The sequence below is a fragment of the Streptopelia decaocto genome (genome assembly GCF_964273445.1).
Source record: "Streptopelia decaocto genome assembly, chromosome: 5".
NCBI classification, from domain to species: Eukaryota; Metazoa; Chordata; class Aves; order Columbiformes; family Columbidae; genus Streptopelia; species Streptopelia decaocto.
In genome coordinates this window covers 24,987,273-25,009,018 of record NC_138659.1, presented here as the reverse complement: position 1 = coordinate 25,009,018, position 21,746 = coordinate 24,987,273, and the positions used below count along the sequence as shown (strand labels likewise).

General features: G+C 37.1%; 2 protein-coding genes across 2 annotated transcripts in view; one reads left to right on the top strand and one right to left on the bottom strand.

The window, feature by feature from the left end:
* HFM1 (helicase for meiosis 1) overlaps positions 1–12,537 on the bottom strand; it is a gene marked incomplete at its 5' end in the record, with an annotated part of 37,819 nt that extends 25,282 nt beyond the window's left edge. Inside the window, 13 exon segments of the mRNA XM_082053364.1 lie at positions 576–664; positions 750–950; positions 1,389–1,550; positions 1,629–1,649; positions 1,651–1,758; positions 2,111–2,262; positions 4,260–4,392; positions 6,032–6,102; positions 7,635–7,682; positions 9,205–9,470; positions 10,226–10,547; positions 11,976–12,097; positions 12,467–12,537. Of these exon segments, the coding sequence (XP_081909490.1) occupies positions 576–664; positions 750–950; positions 1,389–1,550; positions 1,629–1,649; positions 1,651–1,758; positions 2,111–2,262; positions 4,260–4,392; positions 6,032–6,102; positions 7,635–7,682; positions 9,205–9,470; positions 10,226–10,547; positions 11,976–12,097; positions 12,467–12,537 (1,766 nt within the window).
* A 5,850-nt stretch (positions 12,538–18,387) lies between these two features.
* Positions 18,388–21,746, top strand: part of CDC7 (cell division cycle 7) — a 39,281-nt gene continuing 35,922 nt past the window's right edge. The window contains exon 1 of the mRNA XM_082052783.1: positions 18,388–18,406. The gene's annotated coding sequence lies outside the window, so the exon portion shown is untranslated. The remainder of the gene's footprint in view (positions 18,407–21,746) is intronic.

Here is a 21,746-nt window from a genome sequence, read left to right as displayed (position 1 = left end):
CAATCAAGCTGAGTCTCTGGGGCAGCTGTTGCAGCCTCTCCAGCCCAGTCATCTTTTCACATCATGACCTACAATGTATGTGTTGTTCACGTAAAGCAAAGACGACCATGTTAGAGATCCCAATCAGGAAGTAGCTTCTGCAGCTGCCATGACTAAGCAAACCAGAAGTAAATAATTAATATGGGTCAGGGCTCCATTTATTAAAGGTATCTCATAATGCAAAGACTTCTGGCTTAACCTAAAACACCAGTAAGACCACATCCAATTGAATCGTTCATATGCTTAGTCTTTGCACTATACGGCCTTACAGGTCCATAGGTATTAACATTTGTATGTTTAGAAAGCAGCTTTTAGAAACAACTTAATTGTTGTGAAAAGTACCCTAAAAATCTGAGAAGCAAATAGAACTTCCCAAGAAGAGTGCCATTTTATCAAAAAGAATGTCACCTGTGATAATGATTTTGTTGCAGAGACTCCTCTGCTAGAAACTGTATTTAGCTTGACAGCTTTCTTCACAGATGTTGCAGGTTTACTAAAATACACAAACACTTATTAACAACTCAAATATAAAATACCTTTGTTTCTGTTCTATACTCAGTAGAAACTTAGCATCTTTTGCAAGAACAGAAGCAGCCTGTTGTACTCCTTTTCTTGTGGCACAAAACTATAAATAAGAAAATATTTTTTTGCAATAACACTTTCAAGAAATAAATCATTTTGAATGTGAGAAAAAAAAAAAGCTGCTGTACCACAAGTGCTGGTTTTTGTTCCGAGTATGTTTGTATAATACTCGCTATCTTGTAGTTAAGAGTTAAGTCAAATTTGAATTCTGTCTGATTGTCACTGCAAGGAAAACCAAGAACAATTTTACGTAGCTTCACTGGTCGTTGATCCTCATCTATTTTCAGACATACAGCAGGCGTCTTACTATCTGAAAGCCATTCTGCAAGCTTTAAAAAAGAAGAAATAGAAAGGGAAATGATAAATTGATGCTTTTAATCACTCTCTAACTGCATCACACAATAATTAACTTAGCTTTTGTCACATGTAAACTATTAACACATCTGACATTGCTTTTATCATTAAAATCACATGTGAAGTTCTGCTTTCTACAGGACCAATGTAATTCAGACTGAAATTTCAAGTCTGTTCTGATTTGTACTGAGACAAAAATCACAAACAGCAATCTAAAACTGAAGCATGTCCATCCTTGGCCAATACTTTCATATGGTTGTAGGCAATTTGCTACATGAACATCAACCTGACAGCTGGCTTAGGTTGACAGCTTCAAAATGACAACTTTGTTATCAATCCTCATTTATAACTCCAAGTAAATTTTATAAAATACAACTACATTAATTAAAATAGAGTTAAAATGTAAATCTTACATCTTCGGCATTTGGGATTGTTGCAGAAACAGCTACAAATCTCAAGGGAGGAACGGTGTCATGATTCTCTAAAAGACGCCAAAGAGAAGACTGAACAGTCTTCATCCGACTAACTACAACTTCTAATGTTGCACCACGGCCTTCATCCTTTATAACATGTACCTATTAGGAATTTTTAAAGATTTGCTAAATATTTCTCCAATCTATATGTATTAAATAAATGTTATATTTTCTAAGTTTTCTTTTATCTTCAAGAACAAAACCATTGCATATAAAACATTAATTTTCTTACTTCATCAATGAGAAATAGTCGTACAAGCTGGACTATAGAGTTGTCCCTCCACCTTCTAGTCATGCTATCCCATTTTTCCTAGGAGAAAAAAAACACAACGCAACAAAACAACAGAAAGTGAAAGATGTTTCAAAGGCCAACACATGCCAGAATACAATATGGGCAGACATGCCTAAACTTTAATAACTCTTTAAATAAAATCAGTTAAAATAATTCAAGCTAATGCCATTTATGTTTCATCTGGCACCATTATATTACTAACTGTTGTTTATATGAACTAACAGTACGCACAGCAGTATGCAGAGAAGCCTAATGATCATACAATTACTACTTATTACCACAAAGAAGGAACAGTCCTAGTAGCACAAAATTAGTAGACTACTAATGTCTGCTTATTCTAGGTTTTGTAAGAATTGGGACTGAAACCTACAGGTGTAGTAATAATAATATCAGCGTGATGTATTTCAAATAAATCATCCATCACTGTATCTCCTGTCAGCTCCTTGCAGCTGAGTCCTATAGGTCCAAATTTTTCTTTCCAATCATCGAAACGCTGACTGCATAGAGCTTTTATTGGTGCCACTAAAAATAACACAAAATAATCAGTTATATCAGGAAACCCAAATCTTCAACTGTATTGCTAAAGATGCTAATTGCATAAATGTTTAAGATGCCTTCTTTAATTTAATTTCCCTAATTTTCATGTTTGCTCCCAGAAACATAAAATTTGTAATTGGTGTTAGTATCCTATTATCCTATGCCATGTGCATGGATCAATGTTCAGCTTTGGGCTCCAGTTTTTCCCTATCACAAACACGAACCTTCAATTAAGGTTATTTATGCCCTCTCTTAATTCTGATTTTTCCCTCAGTCCCACATGGAAACAATAATTCAGCTATCAAATTTTTTTCTCACAGACAGAAGAAACCACAGGAATCACACCTTTTCTAATGGAAGATCTTACAAATACCAACCTTTTTCCAGTTGAGAATGATTTGAGCACTCTGTATTCAGAGAGAAAAGGGGTTAAAAATGAGAAACCATCCACAAGCAAGAGAGACAATACCAGAAGAACCCCAAATTGATCTAAACCAAATTTACAATTAAGTTTAGTCATGATCATACTGAGCAGCTAACATGGCAAGTAGCAGTTCCGATGATGGTCCTCATGAATATCCAGAGGATACATACTATACTTTTGCAGATGGGGGCTGATTTCTAGAAATCAGAAGTAATTCTCTACAAGGACTGATACTAGCAACACATATAAGTCTCTATTGGATGGGTGATCTATGTGGGAAATGCAGTGATTTAAGTGAAACAAAAAGTGGTCTACATATGATCTGAAAACAGCACCTCTGTTTCAGAAAGAGTTGTAAAATCTTGTACGTGTATCAGTAGTCTATAATGTCAGTGGAATGTCAGCTCTAGAAAACTGATTGACCTGCCAGCAAGTAATTCACAAAATTGCAAAAGTAAGAATATTTCACTATGCAGGAATGCAAGAAGCTAGTGATTGCTCCTGGAGCTTCAGTCACCATTCCTAAGCATGTCTTAAAGCTGATTAACACCTCTCTTCCAACATTTGGAAAACTGATGTCTCCTTCTCCATCGTTGTCGAACCTGTAAATGTCAGCAAATCGAATTCCACAAGCAGGTAACTGCTTCCTTACTGAAAGTTCCAACCAGCTAAACTGCATCAATTCTACCATGGCAATCAAAAACACTACAGTATACTGAAATGCTCCACTTCAGCCTGCTGACATGCCTGTTCATAACCAAGTTCTGTTTATGTTACACAGTAAACTCTAAACCAACACTAGTGTTATTGTAAGGATTAGTACACACTGGAATAAAAAGAAAACAAATAGGCTGAAACTCATGTAAATATAAAGATTAACCATTAATAGCAAGACTGACAAATATATCACTGTATGAATTAATTAAAACTTGGATGAAGCCACCAATTTAATCTGATTTACATGATATGAACTCAATTCTACAGGAGGGAAAGAAAAAAAAAGAGTAATAGATGCAACCATCTTCAAGTATTCCCATTAGTTCCTATAAAGATCCATTAAACTAATTTAAATCACAGCTCTTTTCCCTCCGAACTAGTAGACAGAAAGCAACAGTTAGCACAAGAACATGCCAGGTAAGTGAATATTGGAAAATTTGATCCTCAGAGCAACAGAAAGGCATACAAAAGATAGTGCATGATTTCTGGCTCTGCCACTGAGATTTTGTTTGAGTTTTCTTTGCTTCCGCTTCCCTCCCCCTTCCATGTATATCTTGTGTTCTTAGAGGACAAACACTTTGAGATTTTTTTAAATTTTTATTTGTATAGGCAATGCTGAACACTACAATTACACAGTGCTGTTAAATACTAATAATAGCTAAAACAGCACCACAAATAAACAAACCCTAAAAGAAACGACTTCTTAAAGAATGAGGTAGGTCACAATTTCTTAACATATTTGATTTCAATATTATTAAAGCAATTGCTCCAGAGTTCCACATTTACAGAATGACATTTTCTACTGCTGTCACCAAAACATTTAAAGCTGCATAATACTTACTGTAAACAACTTTAATATTTATCCAAGGCAGTGGGGCTTCCATGAGTAATCTGGTAATAGCTAGCTCAAACATTACAGTTTTTCCAGAGCCAGTTGGAGCACAAATCACAAAATTCCTGTCTGTATAAAGAAGCTAGGAAAGAATTCCAAAGTAGTAAATACAACACAGCGACACATTGTACATAGTTCATACATTCCAAAAGGACTGCTAGGGGAAAATGACACAAGGAAATTATTATTACTCTAATATATGTAGTCCTCTAAAAGATTCTGTATTAGAGACGAAATTTAAGTCACAGCAAAAGAAATAACATCTTCTGCTACACACCTGCCACAGAAATGTAAATGAGACACTGTTCATCTAAGGTTATTTATTGTGTAATGAAGTTCATAATTCTTTGACAAACAAAAACCCCAGTATCTAGCCTTAGATGACATTAATACAGAATCACTGCCAATGTCCAACTGCAATCAAACATAGGCTCATCACAAACATGACAGGCTGAAATTCAATGTGCAATTTGTTTTCCTTCTGTAATTCAATCTGCATTCAAAATTCCAACATTGTTGAATACATATCATTTTAACAGAACAATGTTAAGCTTTCAATAATGACAAAAGTAGGTTTTGCATGACCGTGCTTCCTTCCTCCCTCCCATCTCTGACACTCCCTCCTCTATCTCAGAAGCCAGGTATGCCCATCTTGGGTTCCCTCATGCTTCTCTGGCCAGGTTGACTCTGCCCTCCTCCTTCCTCCTCCGCAGTGTCACTCACCTATACTCCCTACACACAGCACACTCCATGCAGCTTCATTTCCCTCCTTCCCTCCCAGCTTCTGATGGATTATACTATTCTCATTCTTGTGTCCTTTCTGGCTAGCTGTTCATGTTCTAAAACTACTCTATGACTGTTAGGAGCTCACAAGGATGAATGGGAATCACCTAATACTTGATTTAAGAACTGTTGCAATGACTGACACTGGCAGTACCTGCTGAACAGTTGCAGGAATTACCTGTGTTCTTCATCTACCATTCCCAGTTTTCCAATGCTCACAAAAATCAATGAAATATGAATGCTGTATGAATACAAAATTTTCCCTGATTTTTGCTATATTATCTCTTGTAACATTAACTGTGAATCAGAGAAATTGTATCATTCTTAAATTTTTCTCTTAATAAAACTTTACTTAGTGGCTAAGAAATTTAAAAAAGAACATCTGCAACATCCAAAGTAGCTTTAAAAACATGTTTAGAAGTGTTTGTGAATGACACTGGCATTTCCCCTAGAGTTGAATAAAAATCTCAAATGCTGTGTTGAAGACTCTGATGGAACCTGTATCTCCTCTCTGAAATATCTATAATAAAATCTTTCTTGAATTGGTTGCTTTCAAAATAAGTTTTGAGGTTTAAAGAAAGAGCATAGCTGATAAAAAGGGCACAGACAAACATCACTTCTCCAAAAGGACAACCTTCTCCAAAGTTCTGCTTTTTTTAATCTCCCTGTGAAAATCACTAAAAAGTATTACTAATCTGTAGCCATAAATATGCATGCAATACACATCTCCACACAAAAGTATTTAAAACTGAGAAAACATTTTAAAAATAAGTTCTGGTCTCTTCTCCCAGCTAAGTACAACTCCGCTCAACTATTCCAGGAAGAGGATCTAGATATACTACAGTTTTCTAAACCCTTTTCAGTTCTGAATATCAAAGTACCATTTAAATTTATCTACAAAGTACTCCTTGCAGCTGCAACTAACGTTTCATACTTACATCATCCAAAGCTTTAGACTGTGCATAGTTAAAATACGGGAACTCCTTAAAAATACTTCTAAATTGGGTTGCTTGACAGCGTTAAGGAAATGAAAACAACCAAGTGAAAATTATAAAATTTATTTTAGAACTGTAAATGCATCTCTTTCTTGTAATTTATATGCAAGCTTAAAACACACAATCTTACACTGATACAGGCTTGTAAAAAAATTATCAAAAAGTAACCTATTAAACTATTCAGTAGCTTTATTTAGATTCTTGGTATGCTGTATCTTCTTCACCAAAAAAACCCACTACCTGTTTGAGAGGTCCCAGTATTATTACCAATAATCAAGAACCTCCTCCCTGGCACAGGCTCCATGGAATGACATAAAATTATGGAACGTGAAACTGCAAAGGACAAAGCCTTTATTCTACACTGCAAACCAAATAGAAGAGCAAGCAGAGCACTGCTGTCAGCGTATCTAAAGGGTCAACAGTCACTTTATACAAGTCACTTTATACTTGTAGTACAATGCACATTAGCACAATATTGCATATTTAGTCATTAACAGTAGCAAAGAAATTCACCTACGATCTCTTAGTGCTGACAATAAAGATATTTTCAATTGCCAATATTGTGTATTCTTCAGACAACTACATTCTAATCTAAAATATGAGTAATAGTAGAGTATTGTTACATTATATATCCAAATGAGTGAGTTGACCCTTGTCTGGACTTCCATTGAAGCCACTCAAGCAGAGTGATGGTAACCATGCAATCAGGGTGCACACGCGGTCAGACATAACACCAACAGGAACAGGAACAATGAACTGCTGAGGCCTCAGAACAACTAAGTCCTTATTCCTTTTAGAAACTATGACACTCCTGAAAGCTATTCACATGAATTTTACTTGCCTAAATTTAGACATTTCCTCTTCCTGTTATTTAACCTAACATCTGACAGGTTATTCGAAATAAAATATTGGGAAAAAAGTGTTAAAACAGGCAAATAAAAGGTTTGACAGATATAGATGGATGGTTAATTATGTTATGGGTTCAAGGCAGGGACAAGAAGAAAGAAAATGATTGTAAAATCTACTTAAAGAATGGAAATATATCGTATGAACACTACAACATAAACACAGATCTATAAGGGATATGTGAAATTTATTTTCTCCTGATAAATTGAGACAAAAAGTAAGATTCAGTTTTCTCAACATGCCTAAATACTAACTCACTTTTTCTTTATATAAAGTGAATACGGATATATGTGTATATGTGTCTTTGCATATAAAATCTGGCCTGAAATACATGTTATGCAAACTAAAAATTTTACATTTTAAAAATAAACAGTTTTGAGGATAAAATTTGAATGTTTGAAATAAGAATAAATTTGCTTAGTAATGAATGATCTGTAAGGTGTCTTATTTTCATTCTAGCTTTAGAAGTCCAAAAGGTAAATACCTATTCATCATTTGATTCCCAGCATAGTGTTACAAATCGTAACTATTATGATGTAGTACATGAATTCTTATGGCTAAAAATTAAACGCTATAATCTTGTAAATGTAAAAACATTGTAATAAAATCATCAAACCAGGTACAACAAATACAAGGATACGTATTTCTGCAACAGCCCTCAAATTTTCCAATTTTCTTCCCGTAGTTCCTAAACAAATAAAAGTAGTAAATTTATAAAACCAGGTTTATTTTCAACCAATAAACATGAAAATATCTTTCTGACCCCAAGCTATGTGTTTTGTAAGGAGCTGCAAGGCTACAAGAAGGTCCAGGTGATACAGAAGGAGCTGACAGGATAGGACAGGGAGGTCACCAGCTCATCATTTGAAAAGACCGTCTTGGTGGACCATCTTTGCTGAACTCACTCCAGTTTAAGGATGTCTTGCATGTACCAGAGGCTCAAAACCTGGTGCAGTATGTAGATGTGGTCTCAAAAGTGCCAAGAAGGCGGAGATGATAATTTCCCTCAACTTTCTGGCTTTGTTCCTGTTAACAAAGCCTAGGATGCTGTGGGCCTTCATTACTCACATTCAGTGAGCTGTTTGCCAGCACCCAGGAACTTTTCTGCAGAGCTGCCCCCCCATCAGTCCATCCCAGGGGAACCCCAGGGGTTCTCCTCCTTCCCCAGGCAGGACTTTGCATTCATTCCTGCTGAATTTCATTAGATCCCTAGCAGCCCCCTCCTCCAGGACAGACCCCTGCAGTACTCCACCTGTGGTGGGCATGTGGGCAGAGTGTGACCCATTAACCACCACCCTCTGAGCTTAACTATCCAATCATTTTTTTTACCCATGCAGTTGTCCATCCATTTCTGATATCCTAACTTGGATATAAGCATGTCATGGAAGATAGTGTTTCTCAGACATTCTATTATTTGATTAAAAGCCTTGCTGAAGCCTTGCTGTTGAAAACCCAACAATGTCCACTGCTCTCCCCTCATCCACAAATCTAGGCACTGTTGCTCAGAAGGCAATTGGAATTCCATTCCTGACCAGTCTCCAAATCTCATCCTAAGCCACAGCTCTGCCCTACAATTTTCTGCTACAACTATTTTTCTATTCTGCATTTCTGCAGCAGTTAGCCAGGTACACAACGTATTATACACTCCACAGATGTAATGAGTCCCTGCCACAAAAAGCTTAAAACCTAGGAATAAGCCACATGTATTAAAAAACAAAACAAAAAAACCCCATACAAACACAAAAATAATTTATAAAACAAGTATTTTATAATTTCATCAATTTTTCAGCACTTTTCTAAATTTTCCAGATTTTTCCTATTTAAAAATCTATTTCTACAAAGATGCAAGTATGAGCCACATCACAAATAAACATTCCCTTTTCAGTTTCTGATTTCAAATGAAGATGAGACTATCTATCACATTAAGGGACAAGGCTGCTCTTTTTCAAATTGTTTAGGGAACTGATCCAAAGTGAAACTTTTGAAAAGGTTTACATGACTTGGCCCTTTTGCAAATATGTCTCTCTTTATAAATTGTTTACACAGCTCATAAACAGCAATGCAATTAAGTTCCATAGAATTGCAATGTATCACCTCGAGCCGGTGGGAAAATGTTCTTCACTCTACCTCAGGCCACAGATATACATTATTATTATATACCAAAGATAGACAGTTGACTACTATTCTTGAAAGAGAGCAACAATAATTACCTGCTATATCCAGAATCTCTGAAGCATTAGAAAATGATTCCATTTTAATTCCATTTTTAAATGCAATGTTCCCATCATTTACCCTATGAAGAGTAAAATCTGAGGCTTTAGTTACTGGAGAATTATGATTATTTCTCCATAAATCTTCTTTTCTCACTTCTTTCATGTTTTCACTTGTATTTAAGTAAGTATCAATTTCTTTGACCTCCACAGACCTATCTTTAAATTCTGTATTTTTGTACGTATAATGGGATGCTTTAAATAAGCTGCAAGAGATCCAAGATTTTAATTAATTTGTTGAAATGCTACACAGTTTCTATAATACGTGAAATATATGTATGTTTGTATTAGAAGCAGAACTAGCAAGACACAATCATCAGAAAACTTTGCATCCAACTTCATCTGACACTTTTCTACCTGAAGACTACTTTCAAGATACATTTTAACTTTACTTTCATTCCAGAAAGAACCTGAAAGAATAAACTGCCTATCCAGATGGGCTCTGGTTTCCAATAGCAGCCTGTAATTCTCTGCATAATTAGAAACAATAGAACCATACAAGTTCTGAGGAATGAGAAGAGCTGGGCATAGAAGAGGAGTCTATCTGTAAACCTCTCCTTCCAGGCTGCACTGAAATAATGTTGAGAACTGCTCCAGGTATTCCTGGCTGGCTGACCTCAGCTCTGAAAAGCAAGTGATCTTGGCCTTCTTGCTCGTTACCATGTGGATAAAGAACTCAAATAGTATTTTGAAACCCCTTTCTTATTTAATAAATTATTTAAAATTAAAGCAACATTATTCCTTACTGTTCTCAGAGGCTGAGTTCAGGACATATTTAATTACAGTACTAAAATATTGCCGAAAGAAAACATCTTTTTTCTTATACTGAAAAGAATTTGTGTCTGGAGCGCTGGTAAAGTACCTTCAATTGAATGATCCAAAACTCTGCACTTTAACAAATGTATCCAAAATAATATGATTCTGAGAGTTGATAAACAATCAGAATTTACTAGACACGTACCGTTTTCTGAATGTTGAATGGGCACTCTCATCATCACTGTTTTCTGGAAAATTACTTAATAGTTTATTTTGTGAAAAATTTGCACCAGGTTGATGAGAAACCCCTGTTCCTATTTTAGATTTTTCTTGGTCAGAAGAGAGAAACAATGAAACCATTTTCAGACTTTCATGAGGAAAACTAATCTTCTCTCTTTCTCCTGTGCTTAATTGGAGCACTTCTTTTTCAGAAGCTATTCCAAAATGAAGAGGGCCTGGTGATTTATCATTTACTTCCTCAGTGTTACTCTTACGTTGTTGTATAAACTTCTGGTGCTTTCTCCCTCCTATAAAACAATAAATATTCATATTCCTATTCATAGTCATTTTAGTAAATATCTTCCACATAGAATCAGCCAAGTTCACATCAATTACATGAAGTGATACTTCTAACTTATTATAAGAACTTTAGTGCATATTTTATGACTTATGCTGATGAATGCAATGCATCTCTTGCCAATTAAAAGGTTATAAAAATAGGGTCACTTTCTATGCTTCCCACACAAAAGTAATGGAGCAAAACTATTCCTCAGAACTACAAAGTAGTTTGTAAGATAGAAACTCTTCACCTTGTCTCACAATAAAGACTGTATTTTTAAAAACATTACACAATGACCAAGCTTGAAGTTCCTACTACAAACAGCTGTGAGATCAACCCTGCAATCTCAACAGTCAAAATTTGTAATGATGTCAGTGACAGGGTGGTTTCCTAGTCATCTTGGTTAATTATCACCTTTTGCAGGGTTAGTTCTCAGAAGGATTGGTGACCTGATCTGTCTGACCATACCAGCATTGCTGTCAGCAAAAGGAAGGCAAAAGCAGAAATAAGCAACTGAATGCAACAAGATTACGAAAGAGGTCTATTCTGCAGACTATTCATTTCAGTGTTATCCATCTAGAAACTTAAAATTACAATGGCCTGTTTGTGACATAACCTCAATGGTTCTAATTTTACAAACACCAAGCAGCTTATTTGAATGAGTGTTTCAGCATTGAAGTGCTCTTGGATAAAGTATAAAAACCCCTTCTGTCTTAACAATATAATGCCTAAATAGAGAATATCATAAATCAGCACAGAAGCTAAGAAATTCAGAAATCTAGTTGACAAAGCAACCAAATTCTTTAGAATAAATTTTCTTAAGATGATCCTGAATGTCTAGATGGAAGGAATATTCCACTTCGCAGCAGTTAACAGCCAGACTCAAATTTGGCTACTTGAACAGCAATTTGAAAAAAGCACCAAAAGGGATGAAAGTTAGGTTCATATAAATTCTCTGTTCCTTAGGTGGGAGACAGGTCATGCGACCAATGTGCTGCATGATGCTCTTACAGCTGCTTCCCACCATGTTATGGTACTTCATGGAAAAATGTGGAGTAGCTCAAATTCTGATCATAGTTCTTACCTTGCTCACTTTTGCAAAGTAAACTTGTAGCCTGTGTACGCCCAGAGGACTGCCAGTACCCCAAACATATGTAAGACCATCACTCTCAACTAAAATATATTTGTCTATATTTGCTTACCTAGAATATTTCATATTTCACAGCATTAAAAGAGAGAGGAGGAATTGTCAAGCTAATTATTTACTAAGCCATTCAAAATAAGTGTCAGACACTACGATTTAGTGGGACTTGGCAGTGTTAGGTTTACAGTTGGACTTAATGACCTTAAAGGTGTTTTCCAGACTAAATGACCCTGTGATTCTATTCTATTTTACCCATATGAGTGCTGGCTGCATTTTTTTCCAGTTCCCTCTGTAACTCATCTGCAGCTGGAATTTCAGCAATAGCTGGAGCAGGTGCAAGCCAGCAAATCTTGGGCTCTTTATTTTCCGGGTACCTATTTTTAACACACAAATGTAAGGTAAAAGCATTCTTTAAGCATCTTCCACAACATCTAAATAACCTACTGTATCTCCTGCTAAAAATATTATTTAATTCATGTGATTTTTAAACACAGAAAATTTAAGAGGCAAAATTTCTGCTAACCCCTCTTTCTTACAGCCCTAAGATATACCTGCATCCTTCAAAACTCAGTATGCTTGGAGAAACATTACAAACTATGGGTTATGAACCTGGAAAATTCTAGTCCCATATTTCTATAGACATACAGAAAAGTGAGTTACAATAAATAAAATTCTGCTAGGTGGAATTCAGAGTGTGGAAAATCCTGGAAACCAATTATATATATTTAAGAATAAATATTTACCTTTGTCTTGTATCTGGTCTTTCATAAAATAAATTATCCAATGAAAAGACCATGTCTGCGGAGTTGAACATTTTTAGATCAAATGCGAAGTCTCTTAATCTGTAACAGGCAGCACAAGGAACTGTGAAACTGGACTTAGCCAAATTTAACCTGTATGAGCAATAGAAAGTTTATTAGCTACAAGTGCCAATACTTAATTTCTACTTTTTATTTCTTTTAGACCTCTTGCCTGCATCCTTAATTCTTCTTCAAAAAGAGAATAAAAGAGAATCCCTCTCCTGAGAAAATATGGTTCTTATTACTTATGACCAAAAAAATCCCTTTAAACAATCTTTACATTACTCTGACATGTCAGGAGGAAAAAAGTAGGCAACAGTGAAGATCCAGATAAACTTTATGCTAAATTATTTAATTTCTAAGAATAATGCTAAGATTCTTTTATACAACTGCAGACTATATATTTTTTCTCAGATTGTTTCTGTTCTGATGGAGAAATACAATCTGTCTTAAGATCTGATTCTGTCAAATTTTACAAAATAAAATTATTCTATTGTCTAAAACCCCCCAACAATTACTTTAATTTACAAGCAAATCAGATTTGCTTTTTAACCTACATGGAAATTGCTCACCTGGATAACTAGAGTATGGGCCCACCTTCTTAATGTGGTTAACAGGCTTGTTCTGAAACATCAGGACCAGAGATTATTTCTAAATTATTTAACATATAGATCAGTTTTAAAAATACCCTGGTTAATTTTAATGTTTTCCATATAGTACCAACTCCAGGTTTTAGACATGTTTTCTTTATTTTTTTTTTGTTGAGAAGTTTCATGGCTCTTAATTTTGCTTAAGGACAATTTTAAACAGCAAAGAGCTGACTAAAAAAAATACCAGAGAAAAGATTTTAGAAGTCAAAGATCTTAGATTCACTGAAACAAATGGTAAAATACCAAATCAACTTCAGAGTTTATACAACTCAAGAAAGGCCAAATTTGGTGATAAAATAACAAAGCAAAGCTATCTTCTTTACCTACAGAGATAAGCCAAAGGTGACACTTCTTTTGTACTTCAGCATCTCATTAGTAACACATGAAAAAAATCTTTTAGAGTGCTTTGCAAATAGGATTCAAGTTTACTTAATTACTGTATGCTGTCATCTGTGAATCAAAAATTTAAAAAAATATATTTTTATTCCCCAGAAGCTGTAAAACTTCAAATATTCCAGAGAAATGTTTCAAATTTAAAACAGAAAACATTTCACAATACTGGCAGAATACAGAACATGTAATCAAAACTGCCTGTGAACACAGGGAAGACAGGTTTTAGAACTTCAAACAAGAAATCTGTCAATGCCCCTTTTGCACTCCTTTTCACAGAAAGTCTGCAGCACCGCCTCTGCCAATTTCTGTCCTCATGCCCCCCATGCCATTGCCACTTTTTCTTTTACACTAATAAATCTAGAATTTAGAAATCACACTAATAAATCTAACAGAGCTAGTTAATTTTGCCACCATGCTTTTAATGTCAGTAATCTAAAGCAGGAGTTCTCAGGCTTGGGCGTCAGTAGTGGCAGCAGAAGCATCTGCCAGGAAAACTATCAAGTTGTTGCTATTCAAGTAGTAATTATCTGCATTAAATGTTTATCCCAGCTGAATAACCACCACTCTACCAGCTCCAAGAAGTTTCGAACACTGCACACCAATATGAAATGGCTTTCATACCTCAGGTGGGGAATCAACAATCTATGATTATGCAACTTCCATTTAAATAATTTGGATTTATGATTCCCACCCCTGAGCAGTCTTTGTTATACACAATATTTAATGTTCCAGGCCCTTCAGATCCCCACTCTCTATACGTCATTTATTCTTTGACTGGCTCCATTAATTCCAATTGCTTGATAATGTAAATAAAAATGACAGCAGATGTCATGGTCACTCTAAGACACTGGAAACGCCTGGCACAACACTCCTTTATGCTGTTCTGCATTAATCCACCAGCTCGCTGGCTGTCAGCTGGGACAGGCCTCTCAAAAGCCCCTGCCAAGAAATGGCAAAAATTCTCTCATGCTTTTAAAGAAGATTTAAAAAAAGGGGGGGCAGGGGGGAAGGAAGAGGGCAAAACACATCTCCAGGAAAGATGGGTATGAATCAAAGGGTCTTTTCCATACTCTCAATTCTGTTTGCTGGCACAGGGAAAATGCATTCAAGATGGCAGAATGAGGGACATGAGTAGGTGTTTGCAGCCACAGGACAGACCATTGACTCACACTTAAAATGAACATTTGCCAGCTCTTGTAAGCAAAGACCTCTCATGTATCTGCTTTCAGAAACAGTTTACTAGAGACTTACTCCAAACTCTACAGGCCACAAAGTGGTCTGCTCGGTTTTGAAGCCCCTTTGCTTTTCATGTCCCTCCTAAAACCCAATCTTTTCCTCAGACTATGGTACCTCACCTTAGTGCTCTATACATGGGGCCAAAGTGAGGGTCACAACCCTCGGGCCAGTGACCCAAACGAACTGCAGCTGCTCACTGCCAGCTGTGGAGTGGGTGTCCTGAAGGGTCTGAGGGCATCCCCACCTCCCAGCGCTCCTTCGCCTTCCTGCGAGCCCCTGAGGCTCCCTCACAGCCAGGCCCTCGGCTGAGGACGGAGAACCTGGCAGAGTCGCTCCCACCTCACCAGCGGCGCCTCCCGCCACCGCTGCGCAAAATGGCGGCACCAAAGGGGCCAAGGCGGTGCGGGAGCGCCCGGTAGCGCGGGTCGGTCGGTGCCCCTCGGCCCGGCCAGCCCAGCCCGCGGGCAGCGGCGATTACCGCCCGCTCCTCTCCCCAGCGCCGGCCCAGGGACGGGCCGCCCTCCGGAGTGTGCGGAGCCGGCCGGTCCGGATCTCCTTCGCCGCGGCGGGGTCTGCGGGCGCCCGCAGGCGCGAAATGGCGGCACGGGGCCCGCTCCAGCAGCGCCGCCTCTGCCCGGAGGCGCGGCTGTAACACCGGACAGACCACCTACCCTCACACATCCTGAAAATAAGGGAAAAGGAAGGGGCTAAATTCTCCTTAAAACGGTAAAAAAAGGTATGTGGAGGGATTCCACTCGTGCCAGATTTAGGGCCTGTCCAAACATGGATTTCTCGGGAATTATCTGTTGAAAAACCCTTACTTTTCACCCTGGAATAAGTCCGAAAAGGCAGCCAATTCTCACACCCTATGACTGCCATCAAAAGTATTCCTACAGGATTAAATAAATATGCTGAAAATATCTTTAAAACATTTTCTAGTGGATTTTTGAAAATCATTACTATATTCTTTGTCATCCTGCTGCTACTGAACTAGAGCAACAAAGCTGCCTCCAGCAGCTTATATAAATGGAAACAATGTAAAGTATTTGTACAATGCAGAAGTAGGTTGCACCCCCCCTAAAAATACTACAAGTTATAATTCTGGACTTGCCATTGGAGCATGGCTTTTGAAAGTAAGTTGAAAATAAATTACTTTTTGAAAGTAAGTTGAAAATAAACTGCAGAACTGTCTCAGACTAAATTTTGAGCTTGTTCAAAGCTTCATGCCATTGAACAAATACTATAGAGGCAGCTACTGTAAATATGTATTTCCTCATACATAAATAGATGAAAAGGAGACAGAATATTTTCTCAAATATTGATAGATTTTAACATAAATAATTTTTATTTAATCAACTTTTTTGTTTTTCTTTCTTGAAAATATTGATTAATTTTTAACTTTCCATTTCAAATTCTTAGATATTATATGTTTACATAACGTAAGTATGTTCTCTCAGACTGTGCAAGCCCAGGTCAATTGAAAGCATGCAGCAATAATTATGATCAATTTTACAGTTATCTGTATATGAAGTCTTTATTATTGTTAGCTTAAAAAGGCTCGCATCAGAACTGTGTCATATTACAGTATTCCAAAATTTACACCACATGTTTAGCTACTTTAATCCACCTCCCCATCTAATTACTGGGCAGACAGCCAAGGGTAAGAGGCACTTCATTGCTCCTTCCAACATGACAGGATCTTGGCCAGAACAGAATAACAAAAGATTTTGTGATAGAGAGCTCAGAATACAGTTGGGGTTGCTAATAAACCCATTGTCTGAAATTAAATTTCTGAAGCCACCAATATTTTTCAGTAATTTGAACAGAAGTGGGAAAATGTTTGTGCTTAAAAGCGTACAATAAGCATTCATTTTGTGCTTGTAATAAATTCTGAAACCAGAAAGCATTTTTTCCTTTTTACTATTAGAGAATGCCTTCTTCGATTCTGGCCTCAGGCAAGTTTCCATCTTAGTTCACAACATCTGCTTTTAGCTGACCAGACTTTAAAGTTTAAAGCCATAATACAAACAGTTCGTTTTTTAAAGCTATTTTTTCTTCGATTCCCTTCCCTAGGTGACATCTCCCTCAAGACACACACAAATCACATAAAATATATAGCAAAGCAGTCTCTCAACTGCTCTGAGACAGTTTAATTTTTGATTTTCCCCAAGCCTAACATCTGATCTGCCATATGTTTTGAGTCTTTCCAGCTCATGGAGATCACATACTAAGTCACAAACCTGCATGTTCTGTAGCAATGCAACTAGAAAATCACAAACACCAGACATTGGTCAGTGATCCATATGATAACAGAATAATACACATACTTAGGAAATGCAAAGCTGTTGGATGATTCAGTTTTCTCCATGACTTACAAATGGAACAAATCAGCTACAAACAAATAAAATGCAGAAAAGTATCAAGGCATAAGTGGGCTGACAATCATCACTGTATAATCTCAGTTTCCTTTGTTTGTGTTATCCACAATTTCAGAGATGTGACAACACCATGGGTCTCTAAAAAGTGCCCGACCTTGTAACAGAAATCACTATGAAGTATTAGAAGGGCTTGAAATTACAGGCAACTGCTGAACTGTATCATTTTTACCATATGCTTGAGGTGGTTGCGGTAGGTCATTTATTAAAGAAATTGTGAGATGCAAGAATTAAAAAAATATTTGCCACTGTAAGCTTTTCTCGTCAAAATCAGGAAATAAAAAACCAGCAAAAACTCAGTTGCTTAGATGAGGAAAAAGGGAGTTTCTTCTATTTTATCTGGCTGGCTCGCATTTACAAATGCAGGCCTGATGTTGCACCACCCTTGCAAAAACTTAGAACAGGTGAATAACTTGATTCACAGCAGCTGAAATTACTCATGTGCATAAGCGTTTGCAAGATTGGGTCTTAAGAGAGCTAAACGCAGCCCTGGCTGGGCCCGGCAGTGCCGCTCTGCGTGTCCGCCCGAGGGTCTCCCGGAGCCGATACCCGGCGCTGTCCCCCTGGGGCGCAGCTCCCAGCCAGCTCCTGCTCCAGCCCTGCCCCAACACCTGCTTCCCCGCAAAGTTTAGCTCTTGAACTTACTTTGGGGTTTATGTGGCTACAGTTAAATGTATAGAACACTATTTTCTTTTTTTTTTTTTCATGATGAGGTAGGGAATGTGTTGTTTCTTGTAGTTTTTTACCTTTGTTTCCTTTTCCAGTTTCTTACCCATACATTTTTTTTCTTTTAAGAGAGCAACTCCTCCCACTGAACCCCTCAAGCATGAACTAACCACCAAGGACCATTTTCATTATATACAGGACGACCATCTTGCTTCAAATTAATAAAACTAGCACATTTCACATTCACAACTCCACCCTGAAAGAATCTCATCATGTACAAACACATTATTTTATGTCATACTATTTAGAGACGTTAGCAATTTTGCATGTAGACAAAGGAGATATACTATTGAGTATAGATTTTACGGTTCACGTAGCTGATACGTTTTAATTTTTGTGTATTTAAATCATAGGCTCAGCTGATAGAATGAGACATATGCAGAAGGAAAGAAAATGAGAACACTGTGGTGATATTTACTCTTTTGGAGTGTACCTCTTAGGAGGTAAGTCACTGCTGCTTCCCTCAAAACATGAAGAATGTCCCACTGATACAGTGTCCATGGAGTCTGCTTTTGAATAAATGACAAACCTGCTAGTTATATCTGCAACCAGAGTTTTGGAAAATAACTAACTGCTATTTTCATCTTGTCTGTTCCAACAATGTACTTTTTTAAAGGAAGGAAAGAATTGATGTTTTTTAAGCTAGAGCTATTCTTTTGAAGTTAGATCTCAACAGAAGTATAAGGTACAACAAAATTATCTTATTAGCTTTCTGCTCTAAATTATTACGAATCAATGATGTTTACTCGTATACAATAGCTAACATCTGGATTCCAGATCCTCTGATACTTCATTCACTTTGGCAAGATTTCCTGTCAGCATAATTTCTTGCTTTGGATCGGAAACTATAATTGTATAATTGAGAAAAATGATTCAGAAACCCCTGAAAAGAAATACGTTTGTAGATTTCTTCTTTTAATTAGATGAGTGTATTGCAAAATCTACAGATTTTTCCTAGAATAATATTCTCATTTGTACAAAATAAAAACAATTCTAACAAAAGTAACATTATTAATAGTTCCAGTTCTGTGGTGAGCATTGTACAGGAACAGAGCATTAAGTGGTAATGTTTTCTTGTTGCAGTGTGAGCCTATTTATCATTTTATCAAACTAGTTCTCTGGAGAAAGTAAAGTCTTCTTCTGCCTATGTTTTGAAGTAATATGCACTGTTCATTAATTTCATTTTGTGTACAGTTTTGCAAATTAAGAAAATACTCACAGTAGTCTTCATGTATCACTCTAAATCACTGAATATATGTCCAAAATGTTCATTTTGCAGATCCTCAGTTCTACAAATATTCCTCAGTACAACTAGCAAACTGGTTGACTTTGAGCTAGGATTGTAAGTGAAAACCTGCAAACTTGCTCCTGCTTATTAAATCAGCAAGAAAATACATCATAGAAAGAAAAGGTCCATAGAATAAGTCAACAAGTTTAATTCTTAGGAAATGGGCTGTTTCTCATCTTGGAAATGCTGCTTATACAGAAATCTTAGTGTGACTGAGGTATTTGTCCACATTCAAGGGGCAGAAGAAAATTTGCAAGTTTTGAAAATATGGGTCTGATAGAGGATGAATTTTTAGAATATAAAGCATTTTTATTCACCAAGAGAGTTTGTCTGTTGAAATGTTTTTTATTTTGACAGACAATGGTTTGAGGAACAGATGAGACATAAAGAGACCTTGATTCTTTGCTTGACACTATGGCCACTTCACATCTATAGGTCTGATTCTTGTTGAAGGGTATTTATTTTCTTGATTTTGTGTCCACTGTATTTTCTTTAGGAAAAAAAAAAAAGGGGGGGGTGGGCAAATATCTTAGCTACCGTCCTCTTCAAAACCAAAGAATGGCTGGGGTTGGAAGGGACCTCTAGAGATCATCTAGTCCAACCCACCTGCTAAAGCAGGTTCACCAAGAGTAGATTGCACAGGAATGTGTCCAGGTGGGTTTTGAATGTCTCCCGAGAAGGAGATTCCACCACCTCTCTGGGCACCCTGTTCCAGTGCTCTGGCATCCTCAAAGTAATGAAGTTTCTTCTTGTGTTTAGACAGAACCTCCTGTGTTTCAGTCTATGCCCATTGCCCCCCATCCTGTCGTGCACCACTGAAAAGAATCTGGTCCCATCCTCTTGACACCCACCCTTGAGATATTTATAAGCATAAATAATCTCTCATCAGTCATCTCCAGGCTGAACAGACCCAGCTTTGTCAGCCTTTCCTCACAAGAAAGGTGCTCCGGGCCCCTCATCATCTTCACAGCCCTCTGCTGGACTCCCTCCAGTAATTCCTTGCCCATTTTGCCCTGTGGAGCCCAGGACTGGACCTAGTACTCCAGATGTGGCCTCACCAGGGCAGAGAGTAAAGATAACCTCCCTCAACCTGCTGGCCACATTCTTCCTAGTGCACCCCAGGACACCATTTGCCTTCTTGGCCACAAGGGCACATTGCTGGCTCATTGTTCACTTGTTGTCCACCACCACTCCCAGGTCCTTTTCTGCAGAGTTGCTTTCCAGCAGGTCAACCCCTGACCTGTACTGGTGCATGGGGTTATTCCTCTTTAGGTGGTCATCCAAAGATACCTAGAACAGCTCATCTTACTTCCTTTCTTGCTTCCCCCTTAACTTATGTCAAGGTGGAATAAAGCAACTCAGCCACATAAACTGTGATAAAGAAGCAGTGTGATCCACATGTGAGGTGAATAGGGTCCAGCCAATATGGTTAATGGCTTGATGTAGTCAGGGCTAAGACATGTATATATTCTAGAGATAATTCTGATAATTTTAAACTGTTGTCCCTAGGATGACAGCCTGCTTAGTCAGTTATTTCTAGTAATTCTCTGTACTGTAGCTATGCTGTGCATTTTAAGTTAAACAGCAACAATATGCCAATTAAATTTCTGCAGACTATATGATCTGAACACCCTACAGATCCTTAGCTTTTTCAAAGTAGGTCCGTGTATACAGATTTTGTTTGATCTCTGTTTCATGTCAACCTGGTTTTGAAACACACCATAACTAGAAGATATTTCTATGATATGTTAGTTATCAGGAGTGTTATCTGTACTGATAGAGGGGAAAAGAGTTCATGCAGTGATCTTTCTTCAGAAGTGAAATTTATTCTCCTTGCATTGAAATAAAAAGCATACATTCCTCAAAGTTTGTATTCTTTCCGCATATCTATTTTAACTTTCATGATCATAAATAACATTGTTTTGACCCTTACGATTTTAAGTTCAATAATTTTATGCTTGATAGTATAGTAGTATTTACTGATTGCATCATAAAATGTCTAGTCCTAACTAGAGCTTTAGGATATTACTGCAGTGCAAATAATAAACAGGAGGAAGTATGAGTGCAGAACTACATATCCTTGCAGCTGATCAAAGGGACATAAGCCAACCCTCCTGACTCTGCATCAGATACCAGGAAAATGTTCGTGTTGTGCAGCACTTGGACCTTATTGATTAAGGAATTTAGCATAATGTGAGGGAACTGTACTGTTGTAGATTCAACAAGATGTTGACATTATAGTACACACGAGAAGGATACAAGTTTCTGATATTAAAGTATCCATCATGTCGATTACTTCATAGTAGTTCTTGTGTTCACTTACCTTCACATTCAGATTTACGCAATTCTGTTGCACAAGTCTTGAAAGCATTTTAAGCAGATTATTTTTTCCAATTTAACCAAATTTTTACCTCTGTAAACTTCAGCAGTGTTGTATTTTTGGACTGAAAATCCTTATGAAAAAATTATAATTCAAAACTTGAAAATTTCAGTTA